General features: G+C 52.1%; 14 protein-coding genes across 14 annotated transcripts; 9 read left to right on the top strand and 5 right to left on the bottom strand.

Annotated features, from left to right (window-relative positions):
* Positions 1 to 268: 268 nt before the first annotated feature.
* J4E90_005632 (uncharacterized protein) lies at positions 269 to 1,036 on the top strand (the record flags this gene model as incomplete). The annotated part of the gene is made up of 1 exon (XM_051435185.1): positions 269 to 1,036. One exon carries the CDS (start codon positions 269 to 271, stop codon positions 1,034 to 1,036), a length of 768 nt encoding a protein of 255 aa, XP_051291209.1.
* A 70-nt stretch (positions 1,037 to 1,106) lies between these two features.
* Positions 1,107 to 2,528, bottom strand: J4E90_005631 (uncharacterized protein; the record flags this gene model as incomplete). Its single annotated transcript, XM_051435184.1, has 1 exon — positions 1,107 to 2,528. One exon carries the CDS (start codon positions 2,526 to 2,528, stop codon positions 1,107 to 1,109), a length of 1,422 nt encoding a protein of 473 aa, XP_051291208.1.
* A 1,283-nt stretch (positions 2,529 to 3,811) lies between these two features.
* Positions 3,812 to 4,799, top strand: J4E90_005630 (uncharacterized protein; the record flags this gene model as incomplete). Its single annotated transcript, XM_051435183.1, has 4 exons — positions 3,812 to 4,199; positions 4,249 to 4,457; positions 4,512 to 4,664; positions 4,713 to 4,799. The coding sequence occupies 4 exons, from the start codon at positions 3,812 to 3,814 to the stop codon at positions 4,797 to 4,799; spliced, it is 837 nt and encodes a 278-aa protein (XP_051291207.1).
* A 373-nt stretch (positions 4,800 to 5,172) lies between these two features.
* J4E90_005629 (uncharacterized protein) lies at positions 5,173 to 5,667 on the top strand (the record flags this gene model as incomplete). Its single annotated transcript, XM_051435182.1, has 2 exons — positions 5,173 to 5,567; positions 5,616 to 5,667. The coding sequence occupies 2 exons, from the start codon at positions 5,173 to 5,175 to the stop codon at positions 5,665 to 5,667; spliced, it is 447 nt and encodes a 148-aa protein (XP_051291206.1).
* A 387-nt stretch (positions 5,668 to 6,054) lies between these two features.
* Positions 6,055 to 6,668, top strand: J4E90_005628 (uncharacterized protein; the record flags this gene model as incomplete). The annotated part of the gene is made up of 2 exons (XM_051435181.1): positions 6,055 to 6,063; positions 6,132 to 6,668. The coding sequence occupies 2 exons, from the start codon at positions 6,055 to 6,057 to the stop codon at positions 6,666 to 6,668; spliced, it is 546 nt and encodes a 181-aa protein (XP_051291205.1).
* Positions 6,669 to 8,062: 1,394 nt separating this feature from the next.
* J4E90_005627 (uncharacterized protein) lies at positions 8,063 to 8,562 on the top strand (the record flags this gene model as incomplete). The annotated part of the gene is made up of 3 exons (XM_051435180.1): positions 8,063 to 8,068; positions 8,103 to 8,109; positions 8,144 to 8,562. The coding sequence occupies 3 exons, from the start codon at positions 8,063 to 8,065 to the stop codon at positions 8,560 to 8,562; spliced, it is 432 nt and encodes a 143-aa protein (XP_051291204.1).
* Positions 8,563 to 9,490: 928 nt separating this feature from the next.
* On the bottom strand, positions 9,491 to 10,065 carry J4E90_005626 (uncharacterized protein; the record flags this gene model as incomplete). Its single annotated transcript, XM_051435179.1, has 2 exons — positions 9,491 to 9,906; positions 9,966 to 10,065. The coding sequence occupies 2 exons, from the start codon at positions 10,063 to 10,065 to the stop codon at positions 9,491 to 9,493; spliced, it is 516 nt and encodes a 171-aa protein (XP_051291203.1).
* A 486-nt stretch (positions 10,066 to 10,551) lies between these two features.
* J4E90_005625 (uncharacterized protein) lies at positions 10,552 to 11,343 on the top strand (the record flags this gene model as incomplete). The annotated part of the gene is made up of 1 exon (XM_051435178.1): positions 10,552 to 11,343. One exon carries the CDS (start codon positions 10,552 to 10,554, stop codon positions 11,341 to 11,343), a length of 792 nt encoding a protein of 263 aa, XP_051291202.1.
* Positions 11,344 to 11,955: 612 nt separating this feature from the next.
* On the bottom strand, positions 11,956 to 13,790 carry J4E90_005624 (uncharacterized protein; the record flags this gene model as incomplete). The annotated part of the gene is made up of 5 exons (XM_051435177.1): positions 11,956 to 12,086; positions 12,140 to 12,963; positions 13,010 to 13,271; positions 13,327 to 13,536; positions 13,586 to 13,790. The coding sequence occupies 5 exons, from the start codon at positions 13,788 to 13,790 to the stop codon at positions 11,956 to 11,958; spliced, it is 1,632 nt and encodes a 543-aa protein (XP_051291201.1).
* Positions 13,791 to 15,555: 1,765 nt separating this feature from the next.
* On the bottom strand, positions 15,556 to 16,116 carry J4E90_005623 (uncharacterized protein; the record flags this gene model as incomplete). The annotated part of the gene is made up of 3 exons (XM_051435176.1): positions 15,556 to 15,652; positions 15,700 to 15,982; positions 16,035 to 16,116. The coding sequence occupies 3 exons, from the start codon at positions 16,114 to 16,116 to the stop codon at positions 15,556 to 15,558; spliced, it is 462 nt and encodes a 153-aa protein (XP_051291200.1).
* Positions 16,117 to 17,253: 1,137 nt separating this feature from the next.
* On the top strand, positions 17,254 to 18,897 carry J4E90_005622 (uncharacterized protein; the record flags this gene model as incomplete). Its single annotated transcript, XM_051435175.1, has 1 exon — positions 17,254 to 18,897. One exon carries the CDS (start codon positions 17,254 to 17,256, stop codon positions 18,895 to 18,897), a length of 1,644 nt encoding a protein of 547 aa, XP_051291199.1.
* Positions 18,898 to 19,457: 560 nt separating this feature from the next.
* J4E90_005621 (uncharacterized protein) lies at positions 19,458 to 20,402 on the top strand (the record flags this gene model as incomplete). The annotated part of the gene is made up of 1 exon (XM_051435174.1): positions 19,458 to 20,402. One exon carries the CDS (start codon positions 19,458 to 19,460, stop codon positions 20,400 to 20,402), a length of 945 nt encoding a protein of 314 aa, XP_051291198.1.
* A 293-nt stretch (positions 20,403 to 20,695) lies between these two features.
* J4E90_005620 (uncharacterized protein) lies at positions 20,696 to 23,155 on the top strand (the record flags this gene model as incomplete). Its single annotated transcript, XM_051435173.1, has 1 exon — positions 20,696 to 23,155. The coding sequence occupies one exon, from the start codon at positions 20,696 to 20,698 to the stop codon at positions 23,153 to 23,155; it is 2,460 nt and encodes an 819-aa protein (XP_051291197.1).
* A 230-nt stretch (positions 23,156 to 23,385) lies between these two features.
* Positions 23,386 to 24,375, bottom strand: J4E90_005619 (uncharacterized protein; the record flags this gene model as incomplete). Its single annotated transcript, XM_051435172.1, has 1 exon — positions 23,386 to 24,375. The coding sequence occupies one exon, from the start codon at positions 24,373 to 24,375 to the stop codon at positions 23,386 to 23,388; it is 990 nt and encodes a 329-aa protein (XP_051291196.1).
* Positions 24,376 to 24,416: the final 41 nt, after the last annotated feature.

Here is a 24,416-nt window from a genome sequence, read left to right as displayed (position 1 = left end):
ACAAAAGCTCTCTATCGGCTTGCAGTTCGATACCCCTAAAGTGCGGTCTTATGGAGATACTTCCACTAGGTTTAACTTTTTGCTCTTTTTTGCTCTTTTTTGCTCCCCAGAATGCACTTTCACCTTCACTTTTTGGACCAAATGCGGTAATGATGTCACACTGCAAACGCAACTCACCGTGACTACCAATTGAGATTTACTAGCTCTATTGTTTTTGACCTTTAACCTCAGCTTCTGCCATCCTTTTACCAGCTACATACCTTCCGCGATGGCCACAAGCGCGAAAACACAGCCCCCGGGCGCCTACATCTACGACGAGATCGTCAAGATCGCGGAAGAAAGCTTCCCTGAAGTCTACAACGCGCTCCTCGATGTCGACGACATGCCCTGGGAGCGGCCTGACTACGACCGTGTCGGCTTCTCCTCGCACCCCCTCTTCCTCGGCCACATTGTCGTCGACGGCCTCACACACAAAGTCTCGGCATATATGACAAGCGAGGGCAACATCCAGCTCTTCCGCCGCAGCATCGGCCTCTCGCGACGCGATAACGAGCGCCTCGCCCTGACAAGCATTTGGACGCATCTGCAAGAAAATGTCGAGCGCCCAGGTCTGCATAATTTGAAGGCGCTGTGCGGATTCTACTTCGTTGCCGCCGGGTATGCAGAAGTGGTGAATGCGAAGAAGGGTTGGTTCCAAGATCTGGAAATGGCTTCGAGGAAAGTTGGTCTGGGCCTTGGGGTCCTGGATGATGAGCCTGTGGTTTCGGGACTGGGTGAGGAGGTGGAGAGGAACGTCGGAAAGGCCTTGAGTTCGCACGATGGCGACGTCGAAGACAACGTGGGTTCTGGAGACGAGACGGACGTCACGGTGGGCGCGGTGATGAGGGGCCTGGGTGCTGGGGTCGATGAAGTCAAGGTTGCACACATCCTGCAACGGCTCCTGATCGTAGTCAAGACCAGGCAGGAGAGCTGGGGTGAGCGGATTGAGGCGGAACTGAAGCGGGCTTGGCCAAACTACAAGAAGCACTGGAGATAGGAACACAGCCGGGCTGAGATTTGAGAGATAAGAATACCGCTAGAACGCTAAAAACGACGAGACTACGGAGCTACTGCTGTTGCTCCTTGCACCTTTGCTGCTTGGTCCATTTACTGAACTTGTCCTTCTTCCATCCGCTTTTCCAGGTGAGTGTGACCCTTTCTCCATCGATATTTAATTTTTGTGGCTCCTTATGTGTCCCAAAGCGTATGCTGCTGCTAAGGTGACACTTAGTCGGCGGGTTCTCGTTCCAATTCCTCTGATTAACCGAGGAGTAGGACCACTGGACGCAGTATTTGCTGTTGTCGCAGGACTCTTGGCATGCCTCTGGCGACGCTTCTCCGTTCCCAGCGCGATCCGCGTCCTGATGTTCGCCGCCTTGGAAAAGGATGTTCCATCGGTTGTTCGAGGATTCGGAGGACAGATTGTCCCAGTCATTGCGTGTATAGTTCAAATCTTCCGGGGTCATGAAGCGATACCACAGATCTGCAAAGCGCAGGGTGGGCTGGTCCGAGGGTCGGTCCTTCTCCAATCTGAGCAGATCGCTGCCGATGTCCGGTGTGATGTGGTGCATCAACAAGATAGGCTCACACCATATGGCAGGCGAGAAAGGCACCGTGCTTGGGTCGAATCCAGAGATGCTGGGCCAGACTGTGGTAAAGGTGATTTTCACCTCGGCCTGCAGCGCGCTGGCGACGAGATCAAACGCTGTCGTGTGGTCCGCGATCTGCTCCCGCCAGTTCTGGATAAAGTCTTTGCGCTTCTTGAAAAGCTCCAGCATCACTCCTCGCGAGAGGATGAACGACGTGCCTCCGGCGGCGAAGGGATCGGGGACGCGCGCCGTCGCCGGGGCGGGTGGGTTTCCAAAGAAGTGCTTTGCGTCTGGGTCGTGTTGACTCAGCCAATCGAGAAGGTTTGGCCTGTTGACGTACGTCTCATCGCCAGCGAAGACATACCAGCTGCGGTCTGGCCTGTACTCCCACGCAGACGCCATTGTCTCCAGTATCTTGTACTTGTCCAGGATCTCCATTTCCCTCTTCTCTTCTTCTGGGTCGTCCTTCTTCAACTTGGCTAGGGGTATGCTCCTCCGCGCATAGTCGACCTGAGCGCGGTATCGCTCCAGCTGCTTCGTCTTTTGTATGAAGTCGGATTTGTAGCGCCAGATGACGTCGAAGACGGGCCATCTTCCGATCTGCGTTTGTAGGTCCGAAAACAGCAGGAGCGTGCCGTGGTCTTGTTCGTTGGTGTTGAGGATGAGGGGCGTGACTTTGTTGTAGACGTCGTTTGCGGTCGTGGTGACGGCGACGACGAGCTGGTCATGGTCGACCTGGTGCGGGCCGAGGTTGGACTCTTGCTGCGGGCGCTTGCTCGGCGGGAGCTCTTCGTCGTCGTAGGTGCGAGGCCAGCCCTTGACCCAGAAGAAGGCATATATGAGGATGACGCTGAAGACGAGGCGGGCCGGGCGCGGCATGTGCTTCCGGTAGGACGACATGGTCGCTAGCGTTTGCTGTGTGGCATCTGTCGGATTAGTAGCTAAAGGAGAGTACAGAGATCAAGATCGAAGATGCCCAAAACGTGTTTCACCCCATCGCAATGGCCCGATCGATGTTTGAGAAAAAGCGCGTTGCGAACGTCCGCCCGCATTCAGGGGAGCCTAGGCCCGACCGAGACGCGTGGAACAGGCCTGGTGTGGCGCGGCCTCGTATTGCTGAGGGACACGCGTCGCGGGGGCATCGGTGTCGCATGGCTTTCAGACCAGTATTTACACCATCGACAAGACATTCGCACTCCAAGACGCGAACCACATAGCACAACGGCGAGAGAGGCCGCATGAGGCGTTCCTGCCCTCTTGGCGATGCATCGGAGCAACAGCCGGCAATCTCCGACGATTAGCAGATCGCCGCTACACTCCCGGCGTCTACGATCCCTCTCTTCCTCGTCACATTCCATCAGCTCCGGTACTCAGTATAGCTTCTGCAGCCCGAACTGGCGATGATTCCGCGGTCACGATGCGTGTACGGTACGCTCACAGCAGCTGGCCCGTATATCCGATAACACCGAAGCGAGCACCTTCCCCTCACCTGGACCTGTTCGGTGGTCTCTATAAAGTGAATGATGGAAGATCTTGTGGAGTCTTGAAGAAAATAAAGTCCCAAGCAGTGATGAATTTCAGACGCGATGCAACAGGTGGTGATCATATGGAAGGAACCGATGCTGACCTCGTAGCCACTCACCTCGATCAGGCAAACCATCAAGCAGATGTATACGTCCGCCTACGTCAATACGATATATCAGGAAAAGCAAATGCCAAAATGGTCAGAAAGTCACTCAATGGTGCGACCGCTTAACCGATTGCTGTTTTCCGCGGCAGGCACACAGTATCTGCTTGCTGTGGAAGTGTCAGTGTTTACTCGACGATCCACTCCCATGTAGCAAACCGCGAGCCAATCTTCAAGGTGGTTATAAGCCCTCCAACCAGGCATTTCCAGGCATTTCTCTCGTGGGCCACACAGTTATACTAAAAGGGGGTTGAGTACTGGGTTGTTCATTGACCTCTCTGCGATTTCACTACCTTGAACTATTGGCGGCCTTCGATCTAATATGGTGTGACACAGCGATTAGTTGCGCATATTGCCCAATTGCAGATTGGAACATCGCGCCACGCAAGTAAACATAGTTGTTAATGTCACGCTCTCCTTTATATAACAACCTCTCGAAACAATTCAACTAGATCTTCAACCCGGGCCATCTGTCAGTTTCTCGAGTCTACTCAAGATGTCAGACCAGAACCCGGAGTCGACAAATCGCCAAGAAGAGCGTCCAGAATGGCAGGAGGAAGGGTTCAGTTCCCATCAAGAATGGCAAGACTGGCGAAACGAATATCTGGCAACCGATAATGCCTACGATACCCAGGCGGAGGACCCATCCCCTGATGACAGCGATGAGGACGAGGGCTTTGATGAGGAGTTCGTCAGCGAGCAAGGATCACAGAACGAAGAGGACGACGACGAAGAATCGGAAAATGGTGAGCCTGAAGGAAACGTCGAGCCCGAAGACGGCAGCAACCCCGACAAACATTCCAAGGCTGCAGACAACGGCGCGCCTGGAGCAAACAACACTCCAAATGTCGACGAAGCTGAGCTCACTTCTATATACGGCTTCGGTAAGTAATCGAATAACCTCTGCAAGACGCGATCTAACGCAGTAGGTAGCGCACGACAAGAACAAAGACTATGCCCTCGTCGAGCAGTCGGCTCGTGGAGCCCTTAACGCTATCACCATAGCCCTGCAAGATATCATTAACAAGAGCCAAGCGCGACAAGGTGATCCACAGAGTCTTGCGAAAGAGATCGAGAGCGCCTTTGCCACGACTTTAACTACGTATCTAAGCGTCCAAGCAGTGCTCCAAGGTGGACAACAAGTCAGTATCTTCTCACAAATGGATATGAGAGCACCCAGCTAACTGAGTTCAAAGGGTATTGGGCGGCCACCTCCCCTTAGCGCCATCTCTTCGCAGCGTAATCAACCATTGATCGGAACGTCTGCCGCCGTGTCTGTTCCACCCTCTCCGCCTCCGCCGCCACCGTCAACGACCAGCGGTCTCGTATCCTCCGCCCCGCAAAGAAGTGTACGTTGCATCTTTTGATGTCATCCGCGCTACGCTAACATTGTATAGAACGTCAGCGCTTCTCAAGAAAACGAAGACGTGAACAGCGACAATGAGGAGGAATTGAAAGAGACTACAACACCACATCTCGACTAGAGCGACTCGGGTCTATATAACTAGACAAGTTGATTCATGTAAGAGGCATGGCGATGGAAGCGCTAGGTGTAGCCTGCTGAAGACAGGTGTACATAATGAAGAAGTCATGTTGGGTCAAGCTTGAGCTTCCAAGATAGATCGAGGATGCGATATAAATACACAGTGTACGGGTGTCGCGGTTCCTTCGTAAGTGCATGGCTGTGAAAGAGGGTCTGTATGTAGGCCTGATTTGGACGAGCACCTTTCACCGGCAGAGAGATTTTCGTCACCGTTCACTCGACTTTCTCATACATCGTTAAGTCTCTCGCGATCTCAACACCCTGCATCCTCTTCAACCCCAACGCCGCCAGAACCTCTTCTCCTCAACATCACCATGACTCGTGCCACAGCAGCTACTGATGCTGACATCAATGTCACAGGTCTAGGTCAAGGCCCCGTGGCACTTCCAATCCGAGCGCCTTCGCTCGCCGTTTCGTCTCCGCTTTCGCCTGCTCAGGCAAATCCCATCAAACACTACGGCAGGGATGCGAAAACCTTCAAAGCCGCCGACCTCCGCTTCGATGACGGCTCGGTCAACAAGCCTGGCACAAAGGCTTACTACAAGAGCTCTGGGTTCCGCGAGAAGACAGAAAGCACCAGCGATCAGAAGATGGCCGGAGAGAGGAACGACAAGCAGATACTCGTCATGATCTTCAGCAGAAATGCTGTCAGGCGATCTGCCCTGACGGGCTCTGTTGCAAACAGAGCTCGGAAGCTGAGCAAGAGGCAGTAAGTGCGCAGTATTGGTCCAAACGAGCGATCCTAATATCCTCATAGAAAGTTCATGCGCAAGGTCAACGATGACGAGAAGTTCTTCAAGTGGGACTGAGTACCTGCTAAAGAGGTGGACTATGGGCAGGAGACAACGAGTCCAACTTCCGCTCTGGGAACGGACCTGACGTCATAAAGACCTGAGAGGTTCGTAACGGGCAGTGAGTGTCGGTGTCTGTTCTTACCCCAAAACTGCGACAATCGTTGAACATGAGAAAGCTTCACTTCTCTCATGATCATATCCCAGTACCGCACGTTTGTTCTGCAGTCACGTTCATCAAGAATCGCACGCGATCACAATCTAATACCACTCTGACCCTATAAAGTCTTGTTGCCTAGCTGTGTCTCAAAACCCGCACCTATTACCACCCTCTTCTGTCTCTTCTACTTCTAAGATTGCTTTGCCATAATACATCCCTAATGCCCAAAGCGTTCAGCGTCCCACATGATTCAGGTGGTCGCCGTACTCCACCAAATCCCCCACCGACCAGGAAAACCGGCCTCTCTATGAGCGACTTCCAGTATCAAGGCCCTCTAGAAGACGACCCTGTTACCACCATAGCCAGTGGTCTCCGCGAGAAACGACTGAGATTCACCAAAAAGATACCAAACGATCACGACAGCGATATCTGCTCACCAAAAGACCGCAGCAGTACTCTTGCCGTATTCGACGAAGCCATCGAAAAGATCCGCGAAGCCAACCGCCTGGAAGTAACTACGGAGGCCGACTACAAGATCAGGGTGATCTTAGGGATCACCAAAGCGCAACCCTCTGCTTCTGTGTTCCAGAACAAGCAACAACTCTCACCCATCGACCCTCAATATGCAGAGCCTCGCATCGAATGGCACGACGATCCATACAGCTATCACTCGACTTGGAGATTACAGCATTGGCGCAAAGACGGATGGCCCGACTCGTTTCCTGAGAGGGCTATTCAGAAAGAGCGAACTATGCAAGGGGAGCCGAGGTCTTGGAAAGATCAAGATTGGGCGGAGCCTGGAGGACTGAGTGGAGAGTCGGTGATCGTGATGGGAACGATCACGATTAATGATTACTAGCAGCAAAGACAGTCATCCAGGACCTCCACTTGCTGAGGGATTATTTGGGTAAACAGGCCTCTGCAGTGAAATAGATGAAAGTCTAATATCGGGTTGAGATTTACTCGCAGGTCCTCTTGTATCCTGATTCCGACAATTCCTTCAATTCATAGTAAGCGTTAATGCGACTGGGCTTATACTGGGCAACTAACGTACATCTCAAGCTGTTTCACACCAATTGTTGCCCTAGGGGTTAGCACTGTGCAATTACAGAGTATGTACGCATGTGAATGCATTCCCATACCACTTGTCCTGAAAAGCCCGGAGTCCATATTCTAAACTCTGGTTTCTTAGTAAGAACGCACAACTACTGACCAAACATGCCCCGTCTCATAGAAGGTACTTCGCTATGGCGAGCTATAAAGGAAAGGGCAAACAACCAGACCGAACCAGGCCATCCGGCTTCGAGATCGATAGTAGAGGTGGCTCCTGCGGGAGAAAGGGTCGCTTTACCCGAACGACAGGATGTCAGTCCTTCAAATACGTCCACGACTCATATTTCACAACGTGTAAAGAGATCTGGAAGCGGCCATGTTGGAACTTACACATGGGTCTGACGTACTACGCGCAATCTGGATAACGTTTCTCGGGATCAAGTTTTAACCGAAGAGGAACAGCTGGAGGCTGCTCTGGCTGAATCTCTGGTACAAGACTCCGCAACGCCCACCCAGAAACGCCTAGTAAAGCAGACACGGAAGAGGCCCTCAAAGTCCAGGCGTCTCCTGACTTCGCAGAAAGCGCAGGAAGCATTACCTCGACTCCATGGACAACACCCTGCTCTGAAGCTGCCAAGATTAAGAATTACAAACGACAGAATATTGGTTGTAAAGGAAGTAGACAGCCTAGCGCAATCGCTGGATACTGACGAACCATTGGATGCTTTCGATCTTGGGCAAGCTAAGGACCTCGAATGTCAACGGCAACTCCTATATTTAGCCAAGCTCGAACGACAGGAAGGCTAAATACCCCCTGTTCAAGGTGAGCATGAAAGCGCTATGCGCAGCACGCTTGTTCACGATGTGGATAACGATGACTTCACTGCTGCATTCATCCTAAGGGAGATGGCAAACAGTGACATCACTGCTGATCCTGAGAGCATGGATTTTGTCCGGAGGCTCACGAATCAGTCCGCTTCTGGAAGGACTTTGGAGTCGACCCACTCGGCTAATAAAGAGGACACGCGCGAGGATCCACCCCTTCGTCGTTCGACACGAAATAAGACTTCCGCTGCTCCCGGAAGTAAGCTCTTGTGTTGACGATACTTCTCTTTTCGAAAGGACCTGATTGTATAGGTGCATATGGATTTCAGAAGTTGTAAGTCGCTCGTTGCGATAAGTCATCAAGTGTACTATAGGATGGAGGTGACGGTTCCAGGGTACGACTTCGCGCACACAGCAACTGTGTGAGTCAGAGGCGGAGTATATAATGCACCTCAGCGTCGTCGTTGCTTGTACAACACACTCCCGGAAGTAAAGATTTGTGCTCAAAGACCATCGAATCTGAGCAACCAGCACCTGAGCCCTTGAAACTGGATGAGGGCGAAGGTTTCATGCCATCCGCGGCAAACGACTTCAAGTTTAAGTACGACAGCCCTTCCGGACTTCAAGCTAAAGAACTTGACGCACTTCTGAAGCCTCCGAGTCGTCCTAAGGCCTTTCCGGCTGATCTTGCTGGTGAGAAGACTTTCGGCCATAAGAGCTACAAAGGTTTTGGTAGTAGGCCGAAGGAGAATGCTGCAAACGATAGGGTCAGAGAAATGGAACTCGAACATGCGCGAACACAGCAAGACGTAGAGATGGCTATGGAGCAAGAGGATATGTGGAGCGAGCTCTGGGGTATTGAAGAATGGGAGTAGTAGACCTCTTTGGGAGACGACAAGATGATCAAGTACTGCTAGAGAAGTTGTTATGTACACACCTTTGGAATCTAGTAAACAGTGACTCAATTCACGCACTGCAAATTAGGCGGCCACCTATCTCATTCACGCCGATTTAGTGATCTGCCTAACGGTAGGGAGAATATAGCCCGTCGTAAGCCGAGACAGACTTTGTAATATAGTGGCTTGAACAGCCGTATTCTCTCCATTACTTTGATTCGGCTAGCCGTCAATGAACCATAGAACTCTTCCATCCAATCTACAAAGCGGGCGAGATGTCGGATAATCCACGAAATACTCCCACTATCACGATCTCAAATCGCTTCCAGCAAGACACCGCTGCTACTACCAGGCCTCATCAAAGCTTAAATCGCATGGGATGGGTTGACCACCGCATTGGTAGGCCTGATCGAACAGGCGAACGTCACACCGAGCCTGAGCAAGAGGTAGCGAGGACCATGCTAACATTGAGACGACTGGTTTTGTTCTCTACAAAGGCTCATGCAACAGAAATCCCCCTCAATATGAGCGGACCTGTTATAATCCATGACAGCGACGGTGAGCGGACGATCACTGCAGGACCAACCTCGGATACGACATCAACGCGCCACGATATGACATCTGCGAGTATTGCTATGAAGTCAGCGCCAGGTAGCAATGTTGGTGCGACGAATATTACTGCCACTGAGGATGTAACTATTCCAGCTGTGCGGAAGATTACACTCGAGGAGTACATCAGATTGAGAAAAGCAAGGAAAGATAGGGAAGCACATGACAATGCTTGACCTTGGACAGTGAGGTAAGTCCGGGTATGGTATAGGACTACGTAGTGTACTTATCGTCTACACAGCTTGAGTATCCTGATCCTGAGGCCGACATGTAGTCGCCAATGCCACCCACCAGCGTACTACGCACCAGCCTGGGCCAGAGCGGCTTCCTCACGCTGTCGCTTTTCACGACGGGTGCGTGCCCGGCGAGCAGTCTTCGTCTCCCCAGCGATTCTCCTGCTTCCCAAAGGTGTTGCGGAAAGAGGCGCGGAGGGTGCACGGGAGTTGGCGACGTAGTCGCTCGCCCACTTCGACAGCATCGGACCTGGCATGGTCGGAGGCAAGCCCTTGACGAGGATGGGGCTGCCGTTCGCCAATGCCCTGACCCTCTTGTCCATGAACCCGTTCAGGCGGTCGTACAGACGGGATGCTGCGACCCCGGCCCACCACCACCCGACTGTGTTCACCGACAGCTCGTGCTGCAGGTCCCAGATGTCCTGGTTCAGACCGCGGAACAGCAGGTCGAAGTCGCTTTGGTCCTTCTCGGTGGACTCGCCTGGAACTTGATGTTAGTGTGCAGACAAGGCAAACGTCGAATACTCAGAGAATGCGCACCGTACAACACCGCGAAGGTGGCCTCGATCTCGTTCTGGGCCAGAAACGACTGCCCTCCGCTGAGGCGGAACTGCTCGTGAAGTTGGGATGCTAGATCCATCATGATGATATTGGATCGGCGAGACGAGTATCTGGAGGAGAGTATCGGATCAGTATGTGAGCCACAAAAATTTCAAGAAATTTTGAGGCAGGCGTGAGGTTGTTGTGGAGGTCGCTTGACGACGCGCAAGTCGCAAAGGCAGAGTTCTCTCTCTTCACCTGGGCACGTCCCCATGGTAACCGCCAGTTTCGTTTGCATTCTGTGCTGCTCGGTCTGGGCTCATCGCTACATCGTTTCCTTACGTATCTTCCTATCAGTACCATATAGAATGAACCGTCATTCTGCTAGTTGATTGCGACATTTAGGCACGCTACGTACTGAACTTTGATGAGCTCATTGTTCACTGTATGTGCGGCTTTGACAACCTTGGAAGTCTTGCAAGCAGCAAACATATTGGCCTTACCCTCATACATAACCTTGTTTCTTTAGATCAACAGTTCCCGTAACTTTATTGAAGAGGTGTAACATCTATCCAAACGTGCTCAGATGGCTACCTTCACGCAACCCACCCGACCGATTGACTTTAGACGAGATATAGAAGCTTTCAATCTTTACCACAGCAAATGCACTACCAAACCAATCAGAGAGACCGTTGCGCAACCCCTATACGCTCTCGAGAATACCGAACCCATCGTAGACCGCACCCGTACTGTTTACACAAAATTCCGTAATGCGATGGTGGACTGGAAAACAAGGATCGATAGAAAGCACGACGCCGATGCGAATCGATGGTACTTTCACAGGATGAAGATAGAGTTCAGGGCAGTAGAACACGAGCTCTACGGTGCTACTAGCAATTTGGCGAGTGCCAGTGAAGGTGATACGGACGACGCGACTTCCAAAGAAGAAAACCATGACGATGAGAGCACTGACGACGACGAATCTGAAGTGGGCCAAGAATTAGACGCATCTGATGTAGCCCAGTCTGAAAGACCGACTGATTCCCGCGCAAAGATATCGACGCGTACCGACGAAGCGAGTGCCATCGCTGTAGCAGAGAAAGCCCCAGGTAAACCTTTCACCAAGACCCAAATGAAGCCGTCTGCGCGAACTACGCATTCCACTCAACGGCGCAAGTCTGAAGACATCGAGGTTCTTGGAGAACGAGAGATACAAAATATGCACTACAGTGAAAGGAGGGGGAAAGGCATTGAGTTCAGAGGAGGAACTGTCGACCCAGAGAAAGCGCATCTAGAGATTGGCAAAAGAGAACTAGCTGGTCATGACGACGACGTTGTACTCATCGAGCGGGAGAGTAATGTACGAGGCGCGGCCTAGGAGAGAACAGAAAAGCTGAGACTGACATGTGGAATACTAAATGCTTTGGTAGCTCAAATTACGACGCGATTTCCAGAACGACGTAGCAATGCCACGTGGGGCATTGTCCATAACCTTAGCGTCACGTGACGACGCTCTACCACCCGACTAATCCAGGTATACATGCTTTCACCCCTGATGCGCTTGCTGTAGTGCCCGAAGAAAACAACAGGAGCAACTCTGGCAAGTACAGAAAATAGATACGGCAGTAATGACGACGTTGAAGATTGGGATGACGGGTAGCGTGGGCTTGGTTGCGCTTGTCGTGGCGCGGCGAATCGAAGTGTCGTAGCGTCAAGACCTGAGCACAGCCGCCAACCTTGGTATGCTTGTTGCGACCATCGCATTGCCGATATTAGCGTATTACCATTCTTTGACCTTTGGTGATGATTAAATGGACGCACTCTTTGAGAAAATCAATCACCAAAGAAACGGATGCACATGAACATTAGGTAGGTGGTATAATCGTTGACGCGAAACTTATTTAGATTCACCGAAGCAACAATAGCTTCGGGCGCGTACTCTATGTAGCAAAGAGTGATGGAAACTGACAGAATATTGACAAGACGCGGCCTAAGCAGTGCGCTCGATGGTAGTAGTCTCCATCTTGCCGTGCTCGGTAACCGTTCCGTCGTCGTGGCCGTGGTTGACGGTCTTCTCGACAGCCCTGACAGCCTCGTCGGCAAACTCCTTGTCTTCGAACACTGGGAAAAAGTTAGTGGTAGCTCAATACAAGTCATCTCCGCTATGTACTTACGGAAAGCAAGCTCCTCGAGCGTGCGGTTGTACGTCTCAGGGTACATGAGGTACACGAAGCAGAACTCGAATGTAATCCATCCGCAGTAGATAGCGAAGTACTTCCACTGAATCGCGTCAAGAGCGATAGGGTTGACGTAGACAGAGAAGAATCCGGCGAGCTTGCCGAACATTTGCTCGACACCGATACCCATGGTACGCTGGGCGTAGGGGAAGAGTTCGACGAGGTAGGTGTATGTGAGCGAGTTGTTACCGATGTTGTAGCAGGGCGAGTATGCGAAGAAGAAGACGAGCGAGGCGATTTGCGCAGCCTGGTTCTTGGTGCCGTTGGCATCGGCGACTTGGAGACGCTGGAAAGCTATGGTCATGGCCATGAAGACCATGGTCATGGATCCAGCGGAAAGCATGAACATCCAGCGACGGCGGAATCGAGTGACGATGAGAGCGATAGTGACACCGTTGATCAAACTCCAGCATTGGTTGGCAATGTTGATGCGCGTCTTGGCGTACTTGGTGGTGTATCCCATCATCTTGAATAGAAGATTTTGGTAGTACGAGATTAAAGTGTTTCCGCTCATCTGGGTGAAGAGACCGAGGAAGCAAGAGATGAAGACACGGCGTCGCATACCAGGTGTACGAACCATGTCCATCCACGAGCGGCTTGAGTTCTCCATCTCGAGTTTGATTGTGGATCGGATCTGGGCCATCTCGGCTTGTACGAGGATGGAGTTAGCGTCGCCTTCGGCATGGTATTTGGTCAAAACGGCGAAAGCTTCATCGTCGCGATCACGGCTGACAAGCCAACGTGGGCTCTCAGGCAGCAAGCTAGTAAAGTCAGTGTGGAGCTCTAAACTCGTTCGGAGGAACGTACAAAACAGTACAAATCTGGAGGATGGACGGGCAGATCTGCAGCAGAGATGGTGCTCGCCAGCCCCAGTTTCCAACCATCTCCGTTGTCTTGATTGAGATGGCAGCGGCAAGGATGGATCCGATGAAGTAAGATGCGTTGAAGAGCGAGGTCATGAATGGGCGTTCCTTGGGGTAAGCCAACTCTCCGATCAGGGAAGAACCGGAGACGATGGCGAAGAGGATACCGAAACCAAGCAGCATACGTGCGATGATGTACATCCCAACTGATAATGCGTTAGATACGCCGCGACTGTGTATGTGGATGGGTTGTGTACGTACTGTGCTGAGCAAAACCTTGCAACAAAGCGCCGATGACCATAATGACGGAACCAACGAAGATAGACATGCGTCTACCGTACTTTTGGCTCAACCAGGGTGCGACCGGAACTGCAAGAATGGAACCGAGCTGGTAGCATGAGGACATAAAACCGATGATTTTGGGTTCGATGCTGGCTTCGCCATCTGAGTCCTTGTAGCCTTCTCCGAAATCTGAGACTGTGAGCCTTGTGGATCTAAAGCTGCAACAGTTTTGACCTACATGTGTTGAATGGAACGGAAAACTGAAGTGTGCCGATAAGCTGAGAGTCGAAACCAGAGGTAATCTCAACACCCATGCAGCAGCAGAAGAGCCAGATGTACATGATGCGCAGATTCGGTTTCTTCCACCATCGCACCTTGTCCTGCTCCACCATGCGGGTGATGATGGGGTCGGAAGTACCATCCTGAGCTTTGAGGAGACCCATGATGCCGGTGTTGGAAGCGCTGGAGGCTGCTGGTGCTCGAGCAGATTGGGGTTTACCCTTTATAATACGGCGTGGCCCAAGGGCGGTCCACTACCCCGGCTCTTTACCCCAGATGCTCCGTAGCCTACCTGGGCTAAGGCGGAGAACACGACCGTAATACCGAACCTGCATCTTATATTGGGTAAGCGTCGCGGCGCGTTAGCTGCATACCTTGGCAGCCGGTTAAATTGGGCTTGTTCCTCCAATTATCGGGTGTTAATCATCCCGAACAAAGCTCAGAAGAGCCCGAACGAACGCCTTGCTGCTTGCAAGTGCATTTTTCGAGCCTGTGTTTAACCTGTTGGCTGGTACGTGACCTGCTCTCGTGTTGCACTTCGAAGTTGCAGTGGCACTTTTAGCGAGGCAGCGCCTAGTCGTGCTCTTCCGACGGCACGGACAAGAAATGTTGACCCGACACCGTGGATCTTGTCCTATGGCGAATTAACGGTCAATCTCGCAAGGCACAAACGGATTTAGGGTCCAACTACAAATTGATGAGACGTGTGATGATTTGCTTGTCAGATCCCGCCCTGGAGAGGACAGTAGTATTGTCAGGACTTGAGGATTCTGTCCAGTTCAATGATACAAGCATCCAGCATCGGCTCATGATCATCCAGAGGCGCACGCACTAAGTGCGAATATCAGGAGGATTAAGCCGTAGCGATGGCTTGAACGCGGCAAATGCTCGTGTCGTAGCTACCGAAGCGACAGGCGGGGGCTGATGCACGAGTAGCACGCCCTGGGACAGCGTAGGGGCGTCAGCATGGCAATCAAATTCGTATAGAGCCCACAACCAACTAGACCAAGCCCGTAGCTTGATGTTCTTGAAGCAATACGTCCGTGTGTGGGTACTTCATCGACGGGAAGCGCGTGGGATTGCTCCGAACATGCACGCGAGACAGATAGAGTGAGTGGGCCAGCCACCGAGTCCTTCCCGGGGGAGGTTAGCCCCAATGCATGGTAATCCTGATTCCTGGTGGGTGCTTCATCAATGTCCAACAACACTCAGGAAGAGTCGGGTGTACCGCATCCCAGCCAAGCGGTACTTAAGGTAAGAAATCTCCACAAGGCATTCCCTCTTGTTGCTGAGTATGAACGGCATCCACGGTACGCGCTTCAACTGTCGGTCAGACTTCCCGGAAACTTGGCGGGTGGTAGTCGTAAATGCGGCATTGGCCAAGGGCCTACGACCAGCGCTGGCTTCGTTGCTGATTCGCATGGATGCGTGGAGGAGGAAATGATGACTCGCGTCGGGTAGCGCACCGCTTGTTTGCAGCCGACGCATCTTTGGGAGAGACAGCGAAAAAGGAAAACGGCTTAAGTGAGATGACATGCGAATATCTGGAGTTGACAAAGTTCTGCAGTAAGCGTCGATTGCTCCAAGCAGGGTCGATGATCTCCAGGTTGGTGGCCGGCGGCGTCGCTAAAGGTGGGGCGCTGTCTGTCGCGGTTGCCGCAGGCCCGTCGTGGCAATCATCACCAAAACTGTAGCTGATATCGGCAACTAGTAGATCAAAGTCAAGAATCTCATTATTCGGGACGCTTTAAGAGCATGTATCATAAACGTGGTATCGGGGGTTCGGAGGCACCGTACATAACACGAACGCCACGCTGGACATTACATTCTAACCGCGTGTACAAGAGTAAGATTAGGAAAGATATGGGTATCATGAGTTATAAGACCAACAGCTGGTCTGGACCGTATCGCGCGACACAGAATCGTCGTTTAGACGCCGGCCATGTTCGGCGCAGGAGCGGTGTCATTCCTGGGGGAGCTGCGGATGTGCAGCGCCGCAAGCACGGTCGAAGCAACAAAGGCAACCCTGTGGTATGTCAGTACACAGTCGCGGGTGAAATTGAGGTTCCATACCAGTTGAAAGCAGAAAAGACGATCGCAGCGACTCCGCAGCTGTAGAAAGTGCCTTGGCGGCCAGCCCACCAGTTGTTGCCCCATCGAGTGGCCACTGCAACGAAAGCGGCGAACCAGAAGATCATAGTAATGAACTCAACTCCGCCAATGGCAAACTTGTGGGCTGCAGCGGGGAAGCGAGCTGGTGCTAGGACGAGATATGCGACAGCCAGGAGGGTCCAGATGGAAGTGAAGAGCATGAAGGCGACGCTCGCCGGCACCCAGGTGACGTAGGCATCGACAACTGAAGACATGTTAGTAACGCTACGGCATCGCGCGGTCTGTGTGCAACATACTGTAGGCTGTAAGACCCAGCACGATGATGCTGAAGACGACTTGTACGCCGCGCAGGCCTAGGACAAGAGCGGGTGCGACCATTTTGATAGAGGAGAGGCGCTACGGCTACGCGATGGATGGCTGCAGGGGCTACGGGGCGGGTAGGCAGATTGTGGCTGTAGATATCTTCGCTACCGAAAGTCGATGGTATTTGTTGTTTGCAGCAGTTGGGTGTAGAGAGGTTCGATGAGGCCTGCAACACAGCGGCGGCCTGGTTCTTTATGCCTCCGCACAGGCTGGCAGGCGATGATGCTGCCACGACCTTGTCCCTTCTTGATTTCCCTGAAACCGACGTCACTCGCAGTGGCGCATGATCAGGGAGCCAGATGTCGCGTCCATGATTGGTCAGTCGCCGCGATCCCAGCTCTTAGTGCCGCTGGCGATGCGACGTGTTGCACAACCTTCTCGCGTCTTCTCCTCTTTGTCCTGGCCTTGTCCCCCGCACTACAATCAATCTTCGCGTTCCTTCATCTCAAAATAATCTGTAACTTGACAGCTTTATTTTCGGACGCGTCGAACGTCTTGTTTCAACACAAAGGTCCCACGCTCGGTGTTTGGGCAGCGTCGTCAAACATATGTGGCGGTGCACGGTTTCATTTTCCACAGCCTGCGACGTGACGCGGCCAAGGGTATGCCGGCAACACGGCAGATGCAGCCCAGCGCCGCATCACGTATACACCGCCTACTAGACTGCTGGCTTTGTAGTTCTTCAACATTTGCAGTGCGCTGCGAGATGCACAAAAGTGCATTCCATGGCCCAACTCTGATTCATTCACCAAATCGATGCAACGAACCGGGTCATGTCCGCCAACGAACGTACAGCGGCATATCATCACGGAGTCTTGAGGCTATGTGAAGCGTCAGCCTCTATCGAATGATGTTCTCTGACCCATAGTGGCATGAGGATACCTAGCGCTACCAAGATCGCCGCGGCCCGTGATGCAACAGGTCGTCTGGCTCTAGCGACAGTTTCGCTGTTGCATTGTTGCTACAACATACCGCGAGGATATGATCGAAGAGTTCTTGTGCTGTGCACCAGTACCCTGTGACGAGTACAATGAAGCGATATGGTGGTCGCCTGAACTTACAATGCGAGACCTGTTAGACTAAAGTGCGCATCCCTAGATTGACCTAGACTTTCCGACAAAAAGCCTCCGCTTGGGTACGAGCAGCGTAGAGATGTCTGACCAAGACTCAGCACCGCCGACTTCGCCTTTCATCCCCAATGACCCCGAGGAGAAAATCGCCATGGCTTCGCGTCACGATAGCATGCTCTCTGAGCAAGGCTTGGAAGTCGCAGAACTGAGAGCGAGAGTCGCCGAACTTGAAAGTTCTTCGGCTCTGGCTACGAACATGCGCAACGAAGTTTCTCACGAACTCCAATTCTACAAGAACGAAGTAGCAAAGAAGAAAGATGAGATCTATGACATGACCAGTGCGTCCAATAAACAGTCCAGAGACTTCAAAGCCCTCGAGGTCAAGATGGCCAAACTGCGAGAAGACAGTGAGCAGAAGCTTCGCGAGATGGAAAAAGAAGTTGTTTGTGGGAAAACAACGAAGAAGCGTACCAAGGAGGACCAAGAAGCAACACACGTCATCGCTGAGCTACAAACCGAACTCGGTGCCAAGGATACTAGAATCGACCAACTGCAAGCTCGATTATCTAACCTCAAGCCTCCTGGAAACGCGTACCGCGAAGCCCAGGCTCCCCTAGCCAACTGCCGCCCAACAGATTTGCATCACGAGCACGGCTGCGTGGAGCACCAAAAGCTTATATCCCAGCAGCTTGTGGATGCTCACGAACTACTGGCTGCCGCCGAAGCAGAAGCAGAAGGATTTCGTCATCTTGCGAAGGCTAATGCAGATCTGACTGATGGCCAGGCTACGGATTCGGAATGTATCTGGGAACTGAGAGATGAGAATGAGCGACGCCACAACGAAGTTAATCATCTCAAAGAAGTCATTGGCAATTTACGCGCCGAACAGCATTTTGCTTCCAGCGAGTTCCATGATATCGATCTCGACGACACGGCAACCCAATCTCTTTCCTTTGGTCCTTTGACAAATGTCTGCATTACTCCCGTCGCTCCTGAAGACAACAAAGCCGAGCTGCGTGCCCTGGAGCTGGAAGTTGAAGGCTTGACCTCAGAAAATCATAGCCTTTCGCTGGAGTGTACCGAATTGGAGTCGAAGCTCGTGTCTGTCATATCCACGCTGAAGGCTCTGGATCAGGAACAAGAAACAAGGAATAAATGCACACTGACTCTCTCCGATCTACAAAATGTTTCGTCCTCTCCACGCACGCCAATTGTCGCAAACAAGTCAGTAATCAACCCTGACATGCTGGCTGGACTGGAGGATCTTGGTAAGTCCATTAACAACCTCAGCGACCCACCATTCAAGATGACCACTTCTGCTGCTAACACGCGAGCTACACCCGACCTACCCAATGTGGCCTTGACAATCAACATCAAACCAAGCAACAAGCGCAACTACTCTTTGTTCCAGCGCGTCAAAAGCGCCATGTCTTCGACTTCCAAAGTCGACATCAAAGGGCCCAAAGAGATTGCCAACCAATTTGTAGCCCTTATGGAGGATGTCGAGAAGGACCATGCAGAAAAAACCAAGCGTGCTGTCGAGCTAGACAAGGCCGTTCATCAGTATCGGGCGCATGCTGAAGCTCTGGAAGCACAGATCCGTAATCAAGCCAAGTGCTTGGATCCTGCGCATCGCACGTTGGCCGACGAGCTCGCTGCCAAAAACGAGCAGTTTGCTATGCAGGAACAGCTTTTGGCTACATTTCGGCACAGCAATGTAGCATAGGCATAGCCTTCTTCATCAAGTCGCCTCGATTCACTGAATAGATCAATAATCAATTTTTAGTTCGTGAACATGCTGCTCTCAAATATTCAAGTATGGGTGATGAAATGCTGAACTGCTCGACGTGCCGCCACGGAACCTTGGAAGTCGCCCGTATCGCCCAATTCACCAGTATCGTTCAACTTTCCCGAGACACGCTGCAAGCCCGTGAAAGCTCACCGCAATCTACAGGGCTACGTCTTTTCAAGACCTACCTGATTTGGACACTGCCCGGCCAGCTACCGGATATGACGTCGTTAGTGCAGGGATCCGTGCGCGCCCACGCATCTTCGACGCGATCCATGGATACCTAGGTAGCTTCCACGTTGTCTATCGTCACACGCGCATCACGAAGATGCTTACTTTCAACCCCGCGCGAAGTCGCGTCTATACAACCTCTGCGCTCCTCCTCGGATATGTAGACGACATCACATGACTGTGGCCGTGGCAGCGTCGCGTGTTGCTGCCATAGGTCATCCGACTGGAGCCTGTTCTCCCCGACGACAGCCTACATCTCGCGAACAATGGCATCCTCATCCCCATTTACCATGGAACAGATTCAGTGCGCCCGCTTTTACTTCGAGTGGAAGGGCCATCCTATCGACGACCTAGCCACTTTCCGCAACATTACGCTTGCAGATCGGCCGGACAAACCGATCGTATATTTGGCTGGGGATTCGTCTCTTGACAACAAGCACTGGGTTGACAAGACTAGCCCTATCGTTCCAACCCACCTGCCAGGCATCTACGATAAAGCATTCAAGCACCATTGTGTTCCGAAGCCAGATGTCGCGTTCTGGATGAACAACCTGCTCGAGCATCGTGCGACTTGTATTAACACGGCTGTAGAAGAATCCATGCTTCGAGATCGAGACGACGTACTCCTACCGCACGACGAGTTCATCCGCGATAATATTCGTTCGAACGACGTGTTGATCGTCAGCGTCGGTGCCAACGACATCGCGCTGCGCCCAAACCCTTCCACGATACGACATATGCTACAGCTCGCCTGGCTGACCCAACGCAAAAACCTAGAGAACGGCACCGCAAGCGCACTGCAGTACTTCAAGCACATGTTCGGCACCAAAACACAAGACTACGTCGCTCGTCTTACCGCCAAAACCAAGCCTCGCGCCGTCATCGTCTGTATGATATACTTCCCGCTCGAGTCGGGACTAGGGCAGACCAGTTGGGCCGATGCGCAGCTCAAGGCGCTAGGGTACAACTCATACCCGGGACAGCTACAAGCCGCTATTCGAGCGATATACGAAATGGCAACAAAAGCAATACGGGTCGAGAGTACGGAGATAGTGCCTTGCGCGCTGTATGAGGTGCTCGATGGCAAGCTGGCCGATGACTATACAGCGAGGGTTGAGCCAAACGAAGCTGGCGGAAAGAAGATGGCTGTTAGGTTTGTTGAACTGTTGGGCGAGATTCTGGAGAAGTCAGACATACCGGAGACTACTTGAGGCGTACGTGCGTCACTTCACATATGGTAAAGAGTATAGTCCTCCTACTGGACCCCCGGGTCGACGAACCTGAAACCCGCAATCGCGATCCGGTCTTCTTTCAGAACTGCAGGATGGTTGCATTCCTTGCCTCTTTATTCAGGCAGCGTCTTTGTGAACCTTTCGCCTTTGTCTATTGCGCTGCGCCTTCGTTTCACACGAACGCGATATGTTCGCTCAACATCCTGTAGATGATCGGACTTTTGAAGACACACTGTTTTACCTCTGCTAGTCTTGAAGCACAACCGACAATCATGGAGAGATACACCTTTGCACGACGTGCGCTCAGCGCGATGCCTACTACACCTGACGATGTTGTCTTTCTCGCAGCGGTCTTTATTGCATTCGGTTCCGGAGCCTTACTTCTTGACTGGATTCGCCGTGTTCGTGACGTTGGATTGCAGAAGCAGTGGCACGATGCGCAGATGAGGACCTTGCAGGAAGGGTTCGCTACTCTCGAACAGTTACCGCAGCAGTTGATCGCCATCAACGCCAGTATCGGCGAGCTTCGCGAGAAGGCAGATGGAGCTACCGATCGATTCAATACTATAAGCGACCGTATTAACGATCTCAGCCAAAGTGTTGGTCATCTCCAAACCGTTGGCGCTGGTACTCACGATGTCAAGAGGTCCTCAATTGTGCAGCCAACAACGGATGTAAGCTCGGCGGATGCGAACGAGCTTCCTGTGGCGGTCAAATCACATATAAAGAATCTGGAGAGCAAGATGAGCGAGATTACCAAACGAAAGGACGAGCTAGAGCAGGCCAATGTGAGCTTGAAGGAAGACCTTGAGCGCGCCATCAAGTCTCATGGAGAGGAGCAGAGTGGCGAGTACAAGACACTGCTCATGCAGAATGAAGAGCTTCAAACTCAGGTCGCCCAAACTGAACGGTCTTCACGAATCCTTGAGCAAGAAAAGGAGCGCGTAGCTGCCAATGGAGACCCCGCGATGAAGCAGCAGGAGGAAACGATAAAAAACTACGAGAACGAGATCGAGGGACTAGAGGAAAGACTGGCATTGGCTCAAAAAGATCGGGCTACGGCGAGAGAGGAGACGAAGCAAGTGTCCTCGGAACTCGAAGAATTGGAGAGAAAGTTATCAACGGCGCAGAGCGATCAGGATGAGATGAGAAAAGAGAACGTCCATCTGTCTTCGGTGGTCAGTGAATTAGAGTCAAGCCTGTCATCAGCTCGAAGTGATCAGCAAAGGATGACACAAGAGGTCGAAAACCATTTGGCTATGGTTAAAAGACTACGAGATGATCTGTCATCAGCTGAGCATGAACGGGACCAGCAAAGAGAAGCAAATGAGAGGCTCTCTGGGCTTGATGAGGGCACAAGACAGTCGGAAGCGGGTCAGAGCGCGATCGTAGACGAACTCAAAGAAAAGCTAAAAGCAGAGAGTCTCAAGAGCGCTGACTTAAAAGTCAGAAACGATGTACTCACCAAAGACATCGGAAAGAACGAGGCTCGTATCGAAACGATGAAAGCGGATGAAGTGCAGAAAAAGCAGCAGCTTGGCCGTCTCACGAGCCAAGTCGAGTCGTTGGAGAGGCAAAAGATAGATCTAGAAGCGACGTTGGAAGAGCACAGTCAGGCAAAGGAAAGTGAAGATCAAGCTGAGGAGCATGGCGAAGGACAACAGAACAATAATTCTAGTGATGCTTCAGAGCAGAGAGACGAGCCGCAGCCAGATATCACGAAGTTGCCGACCTCGCCTCAGCAATCGAACACGTCAGGAACTGCACCTGATGATAACTGGGTAGAGGTGGCCGCTCAAATTCCTACAGCCCCAGAGGGGAGACCGACGACCGGTGGCGAAAGCGCAGAAGTTGATGAAGCCTTGAGTCCTGTAGTGAAACTTCCCATGGCGCCAGCCGCCGAGGCCAGTGGAAGACCAGCCACAAGAAAAAGCTGGGCAGATGACGAAGAACAAGAGTTCGATCCAGAGATCCAGAAATTTGCTGCTAGAACGGCAAGCCTTCCAAGTACGATCTCATCAACCAACTCTCCAGCGCAAGAGAGCCCCGACTCCCCAGCCCCCAAACCACAACCTACTATCGATACTAGTGTGGGAAACAATGCTTCAGACGCGACTACCCCGCATATCAGCGCATCGTCACTGCCAGCTGGCCCGTCCCCCACGTCTGAAATTGTAACAGCCCTTTGCAAGTACTGCAACATTGACGTCCCGGTCGAGATGATCCAGTTGCCCAATGGAAGGCGGTATCTAGACTGGCCTAAGCATTGCAGAGAGACGGGTTGCAACATTAATGCACGGGGTAGCTTTTCTCGGCCGCAAAGCCGTGGAGGCCCAGGATCTCCCAGCTCCGCAGGTTTCAGTCCAGGTGGCTTCCATGGGAACTTTCCAAACCCTAACAGGAGTAGACCTGACAGCAGGAACAGCTACGGTAGCGGTCGGGGTTCGAAGCCTTCTAGTCCTGTCGACATGAGTCCCGGTGGTCGTCGTGGATCTTTTAGTCCTAGGGGAAGAGGCGGATTTGAAGGCAGAGGTGGACATGGTAGGGGTAGGAGCTCAGAGCGTTCTAGTCCTGTAATGAATAGTCCAGGTAGTTATCAGAGCTCCGATAATGGCGGCGATGGAGGACAATACGGTAGGGGTGATAGAAGCAGGCCCAGTGGCGGTGGAGGCGATTGGAGGCCTCACCGGTTTGCAAATGATGGAAATGATCGAAGTAGTGAAACTTATTGAAACCCGTCACCCGATAAGGTGAGGGTCAGTAGGGGTCAAGGTGTGATTCAAGTAGCTTTGATGTTTGCAGGGCTATAGATATCAGAATCACGAGATGTGGGATCAATGCGAACTCTACAGCGAGTATGGGTGCTCAATGCTACTTGTCAGGTGATGTTCCTTGACCGACCTTTTCTTTCTCCCATGTCCATGTTAAGCGAACAGCTACGTCTGTAAGCGGATAAGATAGCTTAAGCCTCTCGGGTCTCTTTGAGCAAGGCCTCATACACCTCTTTCCACTCTTCCACATCCCCTTCTCGCTCTTTGAGCTTGGCTTTAAGCTCATCATATCTTGCCACGTGCTTACGTATCACAAACTTTAGTTTTGCTACGAAGTTCTTCTCACCCTCATAGGCCTTTTTCCATCCAGCTGCTTCCTCATGCGCTTTTGCGAGCTGTTTCTCAATATCATCACCGGTAGCCTCCACCTTTTCCTCCTTGGTCTCCGGCGCTGTACTGCTTTCTTGGTGTACATGCTCGCTGGTATCGACTTCGCTGGTGAGGGTATCAAGCTTTGCGTTTGTTGTCTGAGCAGGTGTAGACGGTACAGTCTTCTCGGATACATCCGTATCGTCCTCCTTTTCTTGCGCACCGGCTGCCGAAGCTTGCTCCGCGACATGGCGACAAAGCTTCTCGAAGCAAAGCCAGAACTCGTTCTTGAACCCTTCAATTGCATCTTCGAAGCCTTGCATCAGGAGACTATAGCGGAAGAACACCTCAAGCATGACCAAGTGCTCATGGTCAACTACTGTGAGAATCGTGGAGAATGGCGGTACGAGATCGTAGCCACGTCGCAATACTGGTAGTGCTTCCTCGCCATCAATGTCAACGACCTTCCAAGTACTCCTACTAAATGGAAACGAATCGGACAGTACTATAGTACGGTGTTCCAGATCCCAGAGAATTTCTAAGGGTTTCATCGTCACCTGTGGGTGTTGAGACGCCGCTTTGGAATCTTTCTGCCATCCTAAGATCGCGCCGAAGTGACCGGGGACACGTTCGTCGAGCTTGAGTGAAGCTATGTTCAGCAGGGCTTGCAGCTCTTCGGGGAAGTACTTCAGTGCGTAGCGGTGTCCGTCTGCAAGACTGGATACTGTTTTCATGTGTTGGAACTTCTGGGAGTTGTCGTTCGGGGTGTCTTCGCGTTGCGTCGTCCTCGTAAGAAGGGTCTGGTCTGCCATGTTTTTTGGCTAGGGAAAGTTCTGTTCGCGCGTTCGGGAGA

This window comes from Alternaria incomplexa (assembly GCF_024043165.1).
Source record: "Alternaria incomplexa strain BMP 0042 chromosome Unknown scaffold_7, whole genome shotgun sequence".
NCBI lineage: Eukaryota > Fungi > Ascomycota > Dothideomycetes > Pleosporales > Pleosporaceae > Alternaria > Alternaria incomplexa.
This window is presented reverse-complemented; position numbering and strand designations above follow the sequence as displayed.